The sequence below is a fragment of the Drosophila montana genome, unplaced genomic scaffold (genome assembly GCF_035044405.1).
Source record: "Drosophila montana isolate Dmon_TW-CO22-7 unplaced genomic scaffold, ASM3504440v1 contig_2081_1, whole genome shotgun sequence".
Taxonomy (NCBI): domain Eukaryota; kingdom Metazoa; phylum Arthropoda; class Insecta; order Diptera; family Drosophilidae; genus Drosophila; species Drosophila montana.
In genome coordinates, this window is record NW_026996991.1 from 819353 (window position 1) to 833061 (window position 13709).

The following is a 13709-nucleotide window of genomic DNA, read 5'->3' on the forward strand; positions in this document are numbered from 1 at the left end:
TTATTAAGCTCACATACACACACACTTCCAGCTAAAGGTTCAGCCAGGCAACAAAGCTCCGGCGATGGCTATCGGCGCGATTATTTGACAGTCTCAAGTGCGTTATACAATGGGGAAATAACAGAAAGCTTTAGAAAATTAGATTTGCTGCGACTCTTGTAGCGCCACTAAGCCAAAAAAAAAAAGAAGAAGGAAATGTATTTATATATAACTCTTTGCTTACTTTACTAAATCAATGTGGACACTATCGTTCGGGATAATCTCAGGTATTAATTATTTATTGAGTTTTGTGTATCGTAAACTTATGATAGCTATATTAAGATTACCCAAAAAAAAATGTAATTTGAGTTTGGTAACTTTACAATGATCTACGGCCTATTAACTTTGAAAGAATACGGGATCTATCCTCACGACGTAAAAAAAGTTACAGTAAAAGCTCTCTTGAGTGGATGACTACGATTCCAATACTTTTGCTCACTCATGGAAGATATTTGTTTAATTAATTGTATTATTATTACTGCTAACATCTTACTTAAGTGAACCTTTTGTCAGTTAGTTAGACCTTACACTGTATTTCGCAGTTAAGTAAGTTTTTATTGTGTTTTCTTGTAAGTTCAGATACAAGCAAAGAAAACGGCTTTATAATATTTGTGTTAATACGATAAGTTGAATGGGTGTTAACTGACGGATAAGGGCCCCCTCGTTCTTGATGACGCAATTGAATATCAATGAAGTCATGGCGATCCACTCTAATCGCCCATGAGCCCTCTTGTTAACGCACGTAGTTCGAGGCGCGTGAGTTGGGCCTCTTAGAATCTTATAAATATATATTATTTTGAAATACTCGTAGCGCCGTTTTAATCATCTGTGGGGCCAGTCGTTTGACGCAATTAACTTTGCGTGTGCACCGATATGTCTGCTCTCTATTGATAATGTAGGCATATGGGCCAGTATCAGGTTTTTCGTGGTATCAGTCGTGCGGAGTGCGCAGTTCACATGGATAAGGCTATGCTTCGAGGAGGGAGAAGCGTTATCAGAACAGATTTGAATCCTACATTGATTGCTTCGAGGGTACTTCTAATAATCAGGACTGGCTATGTAAAACAATGGCCGACAGCAAAACAAGTGGGTGTGACTAACAATTTTAGATCTTGATACATCCAGGCACACTTTGCGGACCCCGTTCAGCACCTTAAGAGTTATGGCAAAGTAGGTTACGGAACTTATGGCAAAACCACTCACACTATCAAATAATTGCAAAATTCTATTAGAACGCTGATTAAAAGATTGTAATGCCATCATTTGCTCATGGCATGGCATCTGCTTGACAAGCCAAACGTGGCAAGTAGAATAAGCTGTCAATTTAGAGCTAATTGCCTGTTCAAATTGCAATTGAAGCGAGAACCTAAAATTATAAACCATTTAATATAGAAAAAGGTTCAATAAACCGAAGCAGAAGAGTGCGGAGCAGATTAGAAATGTTAAAAAAAATTATCATTTTTCTTCGGTGTGCAGAGCTTTTTAAGAGTTGCAAAACAATTTTAGCAATTTATACAACACCTCAATTTCCGGCCCGCTCCTTCCCCCTGTGAAGTTAATTAGCGATACTGCAAGCCTTTAAATTCATATAAAACTTACGTTTTGATATTAAGCTTTAAGTGAAGCTCAGTTTGTCGTATAACCTTAAATTAAGAACTCGCTCAAATCTTCTGGCAATTCTCAAATAGTTTAAGCACAAGGGAAGTACAGTTATTTACTCTCCCCATAAATTTAACCGCCTGCTTCTGTAGTCAATGCTTAGACTTAGTCCGTTAATACAACGATTTAAGATTGCCAGAGATGCTTAGCAAGCAAATGCTATGATACGAGAATAAATGCAATCATTTCGATAGAGTGAAAATTATGAAAGCCATAAATGTGTAGAGTGCAAACTAATTGAAATAAATCAGTGCAGAGCTGTGCTGCACCTGATAACCGATAATTATAATGGCAACCTAATGTTGATATAACGACCGGGCAAATATGTCTTCCCATAAAACTGGCAAAGGCCCCCGATCATAAATGTCGCCCCGTCCAATTGACTGACAGTCCGTTGTTGTTAGTCTGGCATTTGGCTGGCTTGATAAGGAACGTGCCGTGGATCGGCCGAGTGAGCCGATCACGTTCACGTGAAGTGCACGCCGTTCCAGATAGCACTAGGGGCAACAACAGCGACAGCAACAGCAATTAAGCCAACAGCAAGCCCGTTGCTCATGCTGTTCACATAAAATGCTTATCATCCGATGAATAATATCTACCCAGGCAACCGTCTGTCCCCTCCATGTCCCTGCACTAGCCAGTCTTTCTTATTTGTTCTTTTGCCATTTGTTGTTATTATGACTGCTTATTTAGCGCACACCCAACGTATGACACGATCCCACATTTCAAAACAACTCCATGGAGGCTGTTGCATCTGTTGCCTTAGTCAGTTGGCCAGCGATATCTGAGCCAAATGCTCTCAAATATTTGCCCAGTAAATGCAAGCAACTTACATATAAATATAAATGCATATAAATAATTAAATCATCAAGTGTTTATAGAACAAGCATAATATATTTTACATACGCCATGTTACTTAAAGTATGCAACAGTTCTTCGATAATTAAAACGTGATTTTGATGCTACAACCAGAAAATGTGCTCGACCCCATTGTGCCTGTTATTTTAAGCTAATAAACTCATTAGTTCTTTCGGGGTTTGATCCCCAATCTTGATTCATTGCTTTTTCAATTTCTTTGATTTTTCTATTTTTTAGTGAATAATGGCAAACTAGGCATTTATGTTTTTTATGATTGCTGAATTCGAACCGGCGACCTGCCGCTTGTTAATCAGATCCTCAAAGGTTTTTCATTTATATTTGACCACCTTTCAGCAATCAATCAGCCAGTCAATATAAAATCGGATGTAAATCGACAGATTTATATGTGTGTGACTCTAAAAGAGAAGCTTGTTTAGTTTAAAAAGGCAGCTGTTTTAAAAATGTCCCATTTCATTTGTTGCCTTGTAGTACCAGTCAAATTAACATTTTACATATGCTTCCCATTTCAGAAACAAACAAATTTTCAAAGCGACAACAGCACTGAAACAATTTGAATAATACAAAAAACCTTTGTCCAAATATAGTTTGATAAGCAAATTTTGTGTGTAATTGATAGCTTTTAAGAAGAGTACAGCACACACACAGGGAATCGAATAAACGCGATGCCTTGCACAGTCTCCAATTTTGAATCGGGCTCGAATCGCTATCGGCCCAATGTGCGCATTGGCAATTGGTTCGAGGACATCTGCCTGGAGGAGGTAAGTTACAGCTGTTCTATTCATATATATATATATATACATATATATCTGTCTAATTGCAGGACAAAATGGTCAGCTTCAGGAAGATGCGCGACCGCGGCGAGCTGCTGGTTGAGAAGGCGCGCACGCTCTTCGACAACTTTCAGAAGGAGGTGCAGCTGGCGGCACCCAAGCACGATATCACCATCGGCGCCACAATCCAGCTAATGCCCATCTATATGAACATACTTGATATGGATACATCAGAGCTGCATCCGGCCCTTTCGGTGGTCATCAACGAGCACGCAATACGCACCAGTCAAACCATAAACGAGGATTGCGAGCTCACTGTGGCGCCCTCGGAGCGGCCCTGTGTGCGCAACTCCTATCGCATTGTCAGCGGGGATGACCACGATCGCACCGGGGAGAAGCTCAAGTACGGCCAGCGCTTTCGCCTGGAGTGCGTCGAATCACCCGATGATCCAATACTGCTATACAGCGCACCCAAACTGAACAATCTCTCGCAGGCCATCAACACGACCTTCAACTCGCGCAAGTACGGGGAAATCAACTTGCCGCTAGGCCTGGTGCACCGCAGCGTGAGTATTATATAAACCCATGTATAGTTCGATCTCTATAGGAATTGTATTCTTGCAGAAAATCATGTGCCCCGATGGAGACATACCCTCGGCCTTTACCAACTGGTTTTGCATGCATGTCGATCCACACAAACGCTTCGAAAGCGAGGGCGAGTCCTTGCCCGTAAGTAAAGATCTAATATGCATTTCTTGAGACATGCCCCAACTTCTCTTCTTTTCTGCTTTCAGAGCAACTCACCTTTGGTAATTGTTCATGCGGCCACGAATCGCAATCTGGCCGCTGAGAATGTTGTTACACAAACCCTTTTCGGTCCAGAGTTTTTGGTTTCTGTTCAAAACTATCGCAACGTCTACAAGCGTGAAATCTGGAAGAATGTTTGGATGATCAGCAATGGCCATCACACTCACGCTTCCCATTAAAAACCTAAAGCAATCACATAAATTATCCGTACTCCGGTGACGAGTAAAAATCCGTTAAAGCCGACACACTTTTGCCTTAAACAATAAACACAGAAGGCCATGGCAATTAACTGTTTTGCGAACCTGTAAATGGCCAAATTTTGCACTAGAAACAGGGTCAGGCCAGGCCCCCGCCGCTAAGCTACGATAAGACAGCGACAATTTGCTTGTACGAACTGGGTATCTAAGGCTTAGATTTGTTTACAATGAGCTAAGTATTATAATAGGAATTTATAGTAGGCTGTATCTAATGAAAAAAAGGCCTAATATTTTCATGAACAGAGTGCTTACTCAACATTTTTTGGGATAAGTGTCTTATTTTTTTAGGCTTATCATTTTGACATGAAATGTCTGTGGCCCCATAAAGTATATATGTATTATTCAATATACAAGATACAAGATCATCTATCTTAAGGTTATTTTAGTTAAAGCATTGTTCTAATTTTTTAATTTGTATTTTAAGCATTTGAGTATGTAGTTTTTATATTTAAGCTTACTATAATTTATGATATATAAATATTTTTATCTGTATCACGAAGGAACCATCTCATGTACCCAACTGTAGTCTCCAACCTTGGTAAGAAGCTTTTCTTAATATTGAAAGTAGCTTGACTTATTTGCTGGTGTTTTTTTTTCAGGGTCGATACACAAATTCGCACACGGAACTGGGTCGGCCAAGCCCCCGCTGCTAGGTTGATAAGGCCCAAGAGCACCAGCTACGTTAACTATAAAACCACCAGCCCAACCAGATAGCCAGTATAGTCAAGTTCTGCAATGTCTTCGATCTACAAGCTACCGACTGCGCTGGTGCTGTTTCTGCTCACCATCGTTGGACCTGGTGTCCAGGGTGCGGAAGTGCCGCGCATTATTGGCGGGCAGTTTGCGTCGCCGGGACAGTTTCCTCATCAGGTGTCGCTGCAGTTGAAGGGGCGCCATCATTGCGGCGGCTCCTTGATTTCCGATACGGTTATTGTGACTGCGGCTCACTGCACAATGGGCCAGAGTCCCAGCCAAATGAAGGCGGTGGTGGGCACCAACGATCTGGGCGCTGGAAATGGCCAGACTTTCGGCATCTCTCAGCTGATCATACATCCACAATACAATCCACAGAGCCAGGACTTTGACATGTCGCTCATTCGGCTCAGTAATCCTGTGAAACTAGGCGGTGCTATTCAGACCATTCAGCTGGCGGATGCGGATGCCAACTACGCGGCGGATACCTTGGCCACCATCAGCGGATTTGGCGCCATCAACCAGAATCTACAGCTGCCGAATCGCCTTAAGTTTGCACAGGTGCAGCTCTGGAGTCGCGACTTCTGTAATGCCCAGAACATACCTGGACTCACGGATCGCATGGTGTGTGCCGGACATCCTAGCGGACAGGTCAGCTCCTGCCAAGGTGACTCTGGTGGACCATTGACTGTTGATGGCAAACTGTTTGGCGTTGTCTCCTGGGGCTTCGGGTGCGGCGCCAAGGGTCGCCCAGCCATGTACACATACGTGGGCGCCCTGAGGTCCTGGATCAAGCAGACTGCAAATGTTTAGCTCAACTGATATGATACGAATACGAATGAATTGTACGATTTACAATAAAAATTAGAGCTCATCCTCAGATGACGCCAATATCCTTGAATGCAGATCTAAGAAGCATCGATAACGCACCATATCCTTTAAAAATCTGCTAGGTTATAATTATTTTTATAAAAAATGTACATTGTCTTGAAAATGAATATCTTAAGTTAAAATTGCAAAACAATCATTGTCGATGGTTCCTGGATGACTATCATATCCTTGGTTGTACCATACCATTAATATAGTCCTGGTGAACCTTAAGGACCAGAACTCTGCGAAATTCTCAAGGAACTGGTCTCAAGCCGCCCCCAGCTGCAGCCCCTCCCACCACGATGGTTTCTAGTTGACCGCAATATTCTTGGTTATACCATACCATTGATATAAACCTGGTGAACCTAAAGGACCAAGTCCTTGCGCAACTTGCACGGAAATATTCCAAAAACAAGTGTGCTTTTTCTTTCAGCGAACCAAAAAAAAATTCAAACATTATCGGTCTTGAAATTCCACTGCAATAACGACGAAATTTAAATGAATATTCAGCTGAAATACCAGGCGTACAGGGGAGCAAGGAGGACAACAAAAAATAATCAAAAATTAAAAGTTAACAGCGACTTTATAGCTGCCGCTGCCACTGAACATCCGACTGTTAAGTTAACATTTTTTTTTTCACAAATTTTGGATTTTCATACAAAAAACGTGGTATGCCAGTTTCCAAATGCCATATGCCAAATTTCCAAAATCGGACCATTTTTAGCCGAATTATCGAAAAAAACGACAATTCTCAAAATTATAACGACATTTTTCGCATATTTTAAATCGCTGTATCTCGGCCAAATAAGCCCCGATCTTGGAAAGATTGGTCTCGTTCGACTCGTGGTCACAGCCATTTTCAGCCAACATCGTAATTTTTGCAAAAAACATAGTAGTTTTTCTCAAATTGGGCCATTTCTTAGAATTCAGATTTTTTGGTGTCAATCGATAGTCGGGATCCGTACGAGAAGAAAGTGGTATATCATTTCGAAATCGGACCCGAGATATTTCAATTTTAATTTTAATTTTGACATTTTGTGTTTTTCATTTTCAGAAACCAATTTATGGTACCGGTTTGTGCACAATCTAATCGGTACTGAAATTGGTACATTTTAGTCAGTACACGAACACTTTGGAGTGACCATAGCCTTTTAATAGACGAAACGGGTTTTCAGTACACGAAGGGTTTGTTTATTTGTAACTATTTTTGTGTCCTTGTACAGCTTGCGCAATTTCTTAAGTACTAAACATTCACTACGCACTTAGGGTATTATTGTATCATTATCAAAAATTTCTTGACCACGTTTATGGCTTCTGTACGCTAATTGTAAATGTGGGTGCGATCGCAAATCAAACAGGACATGACACTATATCGTGATATATGTATGTTCAAGATTAGTGGCTAGCCAATAATAGTATTTATTATGTGTCTGCTATTCGACCATGTTTGATTATTTACATTTGCGATATAAAATTGTACAGTTTATAGATATTTACAGTCGGTTCTGCTTGTCACTTAAATTATACCCATTGAAGCTGGGAGATAAACAATTATGTTGGTATGCTGTGTTTGCATATTATGTTAGTAAAAAGTAGAAGGCACTATTGCATATTTGTGTCTTAACATTAAGTACCTAGCTCTATACTTTAGTGATATCCATAAGTCTGTCTGAACTGATGATATACTACATACAAAAGGTATCCACTACAAGCTGGCGTTGTCTAACAAACGGGATATGTTGTCATTGTTCACAACAAAACTCACAAGAAATTAATTTTTTTTGTTTTTTAAATAAAAAAATAACTATAAGTAAGCCCTCTAAATATAATTTGGCATAGGTCTCCTTGTTTTCTTTCAAATGTTTCGATTTAGAATTTCAGCTTAAAAACAAAATAAATAAAAGCAAATAGCTAACGCAATGGATGGTGCCATATAAGTACATACTTGTCGACAATTGGGAATGCTAAGGGCGGCGGGCACATAAGTATATCGGGCGAGGGGCGGGGCATAATCACCAAATGCTTTCCAAACTACAATAACAATAGACTTACGGACTAAAACATATTTGGAACGCGACTTTTGCAAAGCCATTTAGATGTCAGGAGAATTCATTAATAGTAAAATATATATATATTCATGCATATACATATATATATATAAATATTACATATATGCATATATGCACTGCACAACACAACTCGGTTATTGGCCTTGTGCAATTTCAAAAATGTCAATTACACACACACATCACTCTCGCACACACACACAGGCAAAGGACACATAAAGTTTGCCTTAAAAAATTGTGCTAAAAAGTTTTAACTTGTAAATGCAAAAATTGCGCTACGACTTTCTAGTTGAACCCAGCTGGGTTAACTACTCTTTAGATTACATTTTAAATAACTATATTTATATATTCATTAATTTTTAAATGTGCTACGCTTGGAAAACTTAAGATCTACTGTACAACAGTCGTTCTCTTTCTTGCATGTGCGCTTACAAACTAACTCAGCTAAGTTTATCGCATGATTTAATTGGAATAGACATAAAAATGTGTATATATAAATTACTGATAGTATGCACTGCCTTATTGTGTGTGTGTTTCTGTGTATGTGTGTGTACGTGTTACTGCTTTAGTTAAAAGCCATGGCAAATACTTTGCTACTGCCTATTGCACAACTCTCGCAGGCCGTGTCACTTGATTAAAAATTATTGTTAACATCTAATCCTACGCCTACTGCTGCTGCGGCTGCTGCTGCTGCTGCTGCTCCTGTTCAGTATCCTTGAATGTCCTGCTATGCGCGCATGCTCTGCAATGTGGGCACCAGTATGGTGCCCTTCGCATAGAAGTAGCCTCACAACTTGGAGCTATCGTAGTTCTCCAGCAGCCAGTGCTGTCGCAGATGCGAGGCATCGCACTCCTCCATGATGAGCTTGTCCTTGCCTTCATTGATGGCCAGGCACTTGCCCGAGGAGCCGTGATGTAACAGCTTCGTGTTCTCATGATATGTCCAGAACTGCAATAGATAGTATTATTTATTGTATACATAATATATAATTATGTGCGGGTAAATACTCACCTGATTGCCCTTGGAACCGTGACAGCCGAAGAGTATCACATCCTTGCCGGCATAGTCCAGACAGGATTGATCGCGTCGTATTTCGCCAGCCTTGCTCAGCATCCAATACTACGCAGGTGTAATAATAAGTGGGGCGCAGATAAAAGAGAGAAAAACTTTCATTAATACAAATTGCGGCAGCAAGTGCGAGAAATTGTTGCATAACATTTAAGCCAAGTAGCCGCATTACTTAGTATTATTTAATATTAAATTAAATGCCAAAAGCTGCTACCAGTCGGCTGTCTGTGTGTGTGTTTTGTGTGTGTGTGTGTCTGTGTTTTGTCTGCGGTTTTGCCATGATTATTTATAATTTAAGCCACGTTGCCAGCAGCTGGCCTGGCCTGGGCCTGGCCTTTATTGTGGCCAAGGGTCACGTTGTGCCTGCTCGGCCGCCATTTTGTTGTGTTACTATTTCCGCATCCGCTTGCCACAACTGACCGCGCTGATGATGTTGGCCATGTGAATGCCATTTCGGTTTGTTTATTGTGCTTTGCTGCCACAGCGCTGCAAGCACACATTTGTAATGTTGCAACATTATTTTCAATGCTGACATTTGTTTTAGGTCCAAACACTCTAATGGTATGTGCGGAAATTGGTTAAGAGTTCAGTGAAACTGGCGAGTTGATGACTTCTTTTGATACCCTGACAATTGACTTTATCTTTTATTCTTTTCGTTAACAGCTGAGTTGGCCAACTTTTGGAGCAACTTTTGGGCAACTGAAACATTGGAGCTTCATATAAATATTAATGTATTCCATTGTCGTTAACAGTTAAAACTCTTTTTGATTTATATACAGTCTATATATTAATGCTGACCAGAACCTCTATATTGATTTGGTTTAAAATAACTTTAAATATTAATAATAATTTAGTTAAGCTTGATAAATCTAGTTCATAATGGCTCATACTGTAGTTATAGGGCACGCATATTTATTAGCTTTGATTAAGTTTGAGTATATTTTTGATTGAGTAAAAATTTGACAGTTTTCTATTTCTGCTAAAAGATAAACTTACCAAGCTAGCAAGCTAGCAACTATATCGCCTATCTGATATGCATCTAAAATATCGCCCAGCCCATTTAATCCTTGACATTCCCTCCCAATCCCATTCTCTTTGAGTTTCCACCAGGCGCACAGTTTCTTTAAAATTTTCATAAATAAATAACTGTTAAAACCGACGTTTTCCATGTGTTTGCCGCCCTCTGGCTTCACTCTATATTTGCATTTAACATTTTTACTCGTTTACCACCGCCTGCCACATATGTATGCCACTCCCCGCCCACCCGTCTGCCGGCCTGCCTGCCTGCTGTGTGTGTCCTTCATTTGCTCGGTTTACATTTGCATTTCCCTTCTTTAAAACCCTTTTGCCAGGCTTTTCTTTGGTAAAAAGCTTTCTCTTTTCTTGCAGCGTGTTGCATTTTTAATTATGTGTGTATCTTTTTCATTTACGTTTAAATTTTTTTGCTTCTGTTTTTGGAATTTTTTCTCTTCGTAATGTGTTTTTTATAAGCGCTGAAGCAAAATTTTTGCGCTACAATTTTTACAAATTTTTTTCTAGACCCGCTCGCAGATATGAAATGAAAATTTTTTCATTATATTGCGCGGCTTTTTAGCTGTTTTTGTTGCCGGCACAGGACTGGGCTAGCCGAGCGATCCTTTGACGCGGCGCCAGTCAAAAGAATTGTGCAATGTCTGCTGCCCCTCCGCCCACCCCCTGCCCATGCAAATAGTTTTTTTCATCCCCTCCCCTCATTTTTTGTGTTGTTTGCAATGCGCGAAATTAAAATTTGCCACGCCCACACATTTGGTGTCCTCAACGCTCGCAAATGTTGATTATTTTATCCAGTCGCGTTTTCACATCCGAGTTGCCTTTAAATACCCTACAGTAAATTGCTAAAAGAGGTATATGTGAACTAAGAAGTAGTTCATTTGATGTGGGTTCTACTAGCTTTATATGCGCTTATTGGATTTTACAGGGTATTTATGTAGTCTAGCTAGTTATTTAAATGACAGCTTTGCTGCTTCTTTTCCTTCTTTGCGGCGTTTTGCTGCATTGCAATGGGCTGGGCGGCCCAGTTGAAGGTGTGCGCGAGGGGCGTGGCAAGCAGCCGCCTAGCGATTTTTCGTGCGTTTTTGTGCGCTGCACGACGCGCAACGAGGTCAACACTTTCCATTTAATGTTAAATAAACAACAGACGACCACAGAATGTATCTATGTGTGTGTTTAGAGTTTTTCTCCCTCTGTGTGTGTGTGTGTGCGTTGCAGTTGATATGTTTTTGTTGTCGAAATGCTTGTTATTAAATGTTCGTAAAATTGTCACAGTTTTTCCTGCTGCTGCTGCTACTGTTGTTGTTGTTGTTGTAATTGTTGCTGCTGTCGCAGTTGTCGCTGTTGTTGTAGCAGTTGCTGTTGCTGGTTGTGTAAAAGTCTCACACAACACGCAGCCGGCAAAAGCAGAGCAATGGAAATGATTTATCATTTTTGTCATTTTATTTATGATTGCGATTTAATTAATTTTGCTACGTTGCATAAATCTCAATTCCCAATGCGTGTGTTGCGTGTGTGTAGTTGTGTGTGTAATGTGTGTGTGTTATGCGTGTCTGTCTGTTGTGTCCTGTATTATTGTCAATGCAGTTTACACGCCATTTTGGCAACATTCTTTATGTGGCAATAACAAAAACAATTTGATAATACTTTCACTTAGGCTACGGCTAAAGGTTAAATAAATGCTAAAAACGTTGAAAATTTTAAGAAAACGTTAACAAAGAACAACAATTTTTTTTCTTAAACCACAAACTCCGTGAAATTAGTGTTCAAAACCGCAGGACTATCAAAATTTTGTTGAGTATTATACGAAGTATGAGGCTAAGGGATACAATTTCAAAAAAAAAGATTGCAAAGTTCCCAGGGCCAGAATCGCAACAACGCAGTAGGGGGAAACATTCACAAAATTCAAAGGGGGGAATTTTATTTAGAAGATATGAATATACACTTAAATGTTGGCCTATAAAACCTGGTATTAGATTAGAGCGAAAAGGAGCATTAGAAAGTGCTTAACACCAAGTTTACGAACTTATTTATTTAAAAAGTAACCAGAGTAGCCTTCTGAGAAGAGCGAAGTGTTAAAGGTTATAGGAAATATCTCTGATTTATCGACTGGAAGTACACCAAACTTTAATACAAAGAAAAGAAATCATAGCCGGATGCAAAGTTGAGCTTAAGATTGAAACTTAAAAATTCAAAAAACATTTTGTAAATAAAAGTAAACGAAAATTAAAAAAAAACATTCACAATATATATATATAAAAAACTCACAAGAACTAGCTCAAAAGTTGTATCTAAATTAATTCATATTAATATTACAATAATAACGAAGTAAAAAGTAAATTACATTTGAAAAAAATTAACTTTAGGTTAGTTTGTATAGCTCTTTAGGAGAATATTTGTTTATTAAAAAGTGTACCCATAAAATGTTAACACATAAGAGAATATTTTGATCATTAGTTTGGTTCTTAAAATGCAGATTTGTATGCTTGTAATCAGGTTCAATACGAGTTTTGAATTGTGTTTAGAAACCCGAAAAGTATGTTTTGGAGTTACCTAAATGTTAGATATTTATGTCCATAATATGCATACAAAATCGGTACCAGTTTTAAGTGTTGTATAGAGTCAATTGGTTAAAGAAGCAAGCGAACAAATTAAGTCTACAACTAACTACTGGCGATTATTTTAAGCAAAACAACGGCGAAGCACTCGAAAGACTGATAGCAGATGGAGCCGAAACCAGTGTAAAAATATGTTGATGACAGTCCACCGCCCCCACAGGTGGGGGCGTGACAAGGCAGTTTGAATTGTTGGATGTGGAGTTGGATACCTGATGTCCTCCTTGGCCGTGGCACGGGTAGACACCGACAGGCGATTCGTCCCCGGTCTTTGGAGCATCGACGCACATGTCCGTGTTTATGCTTTTAATCTGTAAATTAAGTTGGATTTGTCAAATGGGAGAGCGCGAGAGAGTGGGCAGTATAACAGTGTTGGTGACAACACAACAGTAACAGTGTTAGAAAACGGGCGGCAGCTGTAATTGTTATCGTTATCGAGGAGCTGTGAGTAAAAAACTATCGCCCCATGCGCCAAAGTTAAATTGTAGTGGAATTAGTAGTTTTGTTTTTGTGGGAGCGGGCAAGACTGTAGGGGTTCGCAGTCAACATAAAGACGGGTATATATATATGTATATGCATATACACATATGTATGTATATATATATATGGATACATCTTGACGGTTTTGTGCTTCAACGGAGTTTGTGGCGGTCGCAGTGCTGTTGTTCTTCGCTGTTGGTGGTAACAAACCTGATTGCCACCCTGCTTGTGGCACGGATAGAGGCCAACTGGCTTCTTCATGTTCCGCTTGCCCGTCGGCGAGTCCAAGCAGGTGCGACCGCCATAACCTAAGTTCCTTATCTGCGAATTGGGAAATATACATGTATGTGTGTTGTTCGGTTTGTTATAACCATAAAATGGCACATTAATGGGTTAGTTGTGTTGTCTGTATTCGGATCGCCGGGTACAACGGGGGGAGGATGGGGCCATATCTCGGATATATAGCCACTTTCCAC

At 39.8% G+C, this 13709-nt stretch overlaps 3 protein-coding genes across 6 annotated transcripts in view; 2 read left to right on the forward strand and 1 right to left on the reverse strand.

Moving 5' to 3' along the window:
• The first annotated feature begins 3072 nt into the window (after positions 1-3072).
• Positions 3073-4443, forward strand: LOC135426576 (cilia- and flagella-associated protein 161). Its single transcript, XM_064679727.1, has 4 exons — positions 3073-3335; positions 3398-3913; positions 3972-4076; positions 4142-4443. The coding sequence occupies exons 1-4, from the start codon at positions 3240-3242 to the stop codon at positions 4331-4333; spliced, it is 909 nt and encodes a 302-aa protein (XP_064535797.1). The 5' UTR covers positions 3073-3239; the 3' UTR covers positions 4334-4443.
• Positions 4444-4905: 462 nt separating this feature from the next.
• LOC135426577 (trypsin-1) lies at positions 4906-6005 on the forward strand. Its single transcript, XM_064679728.1, has 2 exons — positions 4906-4949; positions 5011-6005. Exon 2 carries the CDS (start codon positions 5147-5149, stop codon positions 5915-5917), a length of 771 nt encoding a protein of 256 aa, XP_064535798.1. The 5' UTR covers positions 4906-4949; positions 5011-5146; the 3' UTR covers positions 5918-6005.
• Positions 6006-7142: 1137 nt separating this feature from the next.
• The window catches only part of Pgant9 (polypeptide N-acetylgalactosaminyltransferase 9), a 71352-nt gene continuing 64785 nt past the window's right edge, over positions 7143-13709 (reverse strand). For 3 of the 4 annotated variants that reach the window (XM_064680132.1, XM_064680130.1, XM_064680131.1), the window contains 3 exons: positions 13444-13554; positions 9053-9160; positions 7143-8989 (listed from right to left, as the gene is read on the reverse strand). In XM_064680132.1, the coding sequence (XP_064536202.1) occupies positions 8828-8989; positions 9053-9160; positions 13444-13554 (381 nt within the window). In that variant the 3' untranslated portion in view covers positions 7143-8827. Of the gene's footprint in view, positions 8990-9052; positions 9161-12965; positions 13065-13443; positions 13555-13709 lie in introns of all 4 variants that reach the window. The other variant, XM_064680133.1, reaches the window with a different exon arrangement.

Coding starts and splice junctions, on each gene's coding strand:
- LOC135426576 (XM_064679727.1), top strand. CDS start 3,240: ATGCCTTGCACAGTCTCCAATTTTGAATCGGGCTCGAATCGCTATCGG. Junction 3,914..3,971: donor TAGGCCTGGTGCACCGCAGC/GTGAGTATTATA, acceptor GTATTCTTGCAG/AAAATCATGTGCCCCGATGG. Junction 4,077..4,141: donor GCGAGGGCGAGTCCTTGCCC/GTAAGTAAAGAT, acceptor TTCTGCTTTCAG/AGCAACTCACCTTTGGTAAT.
- LOC135426577 (XM_064679728.1), top strand. CDS start 5,147: ATGTCTTCGATCTACAAGCTACCGACTGCGCTGGTGCTGTTTCTGCTC.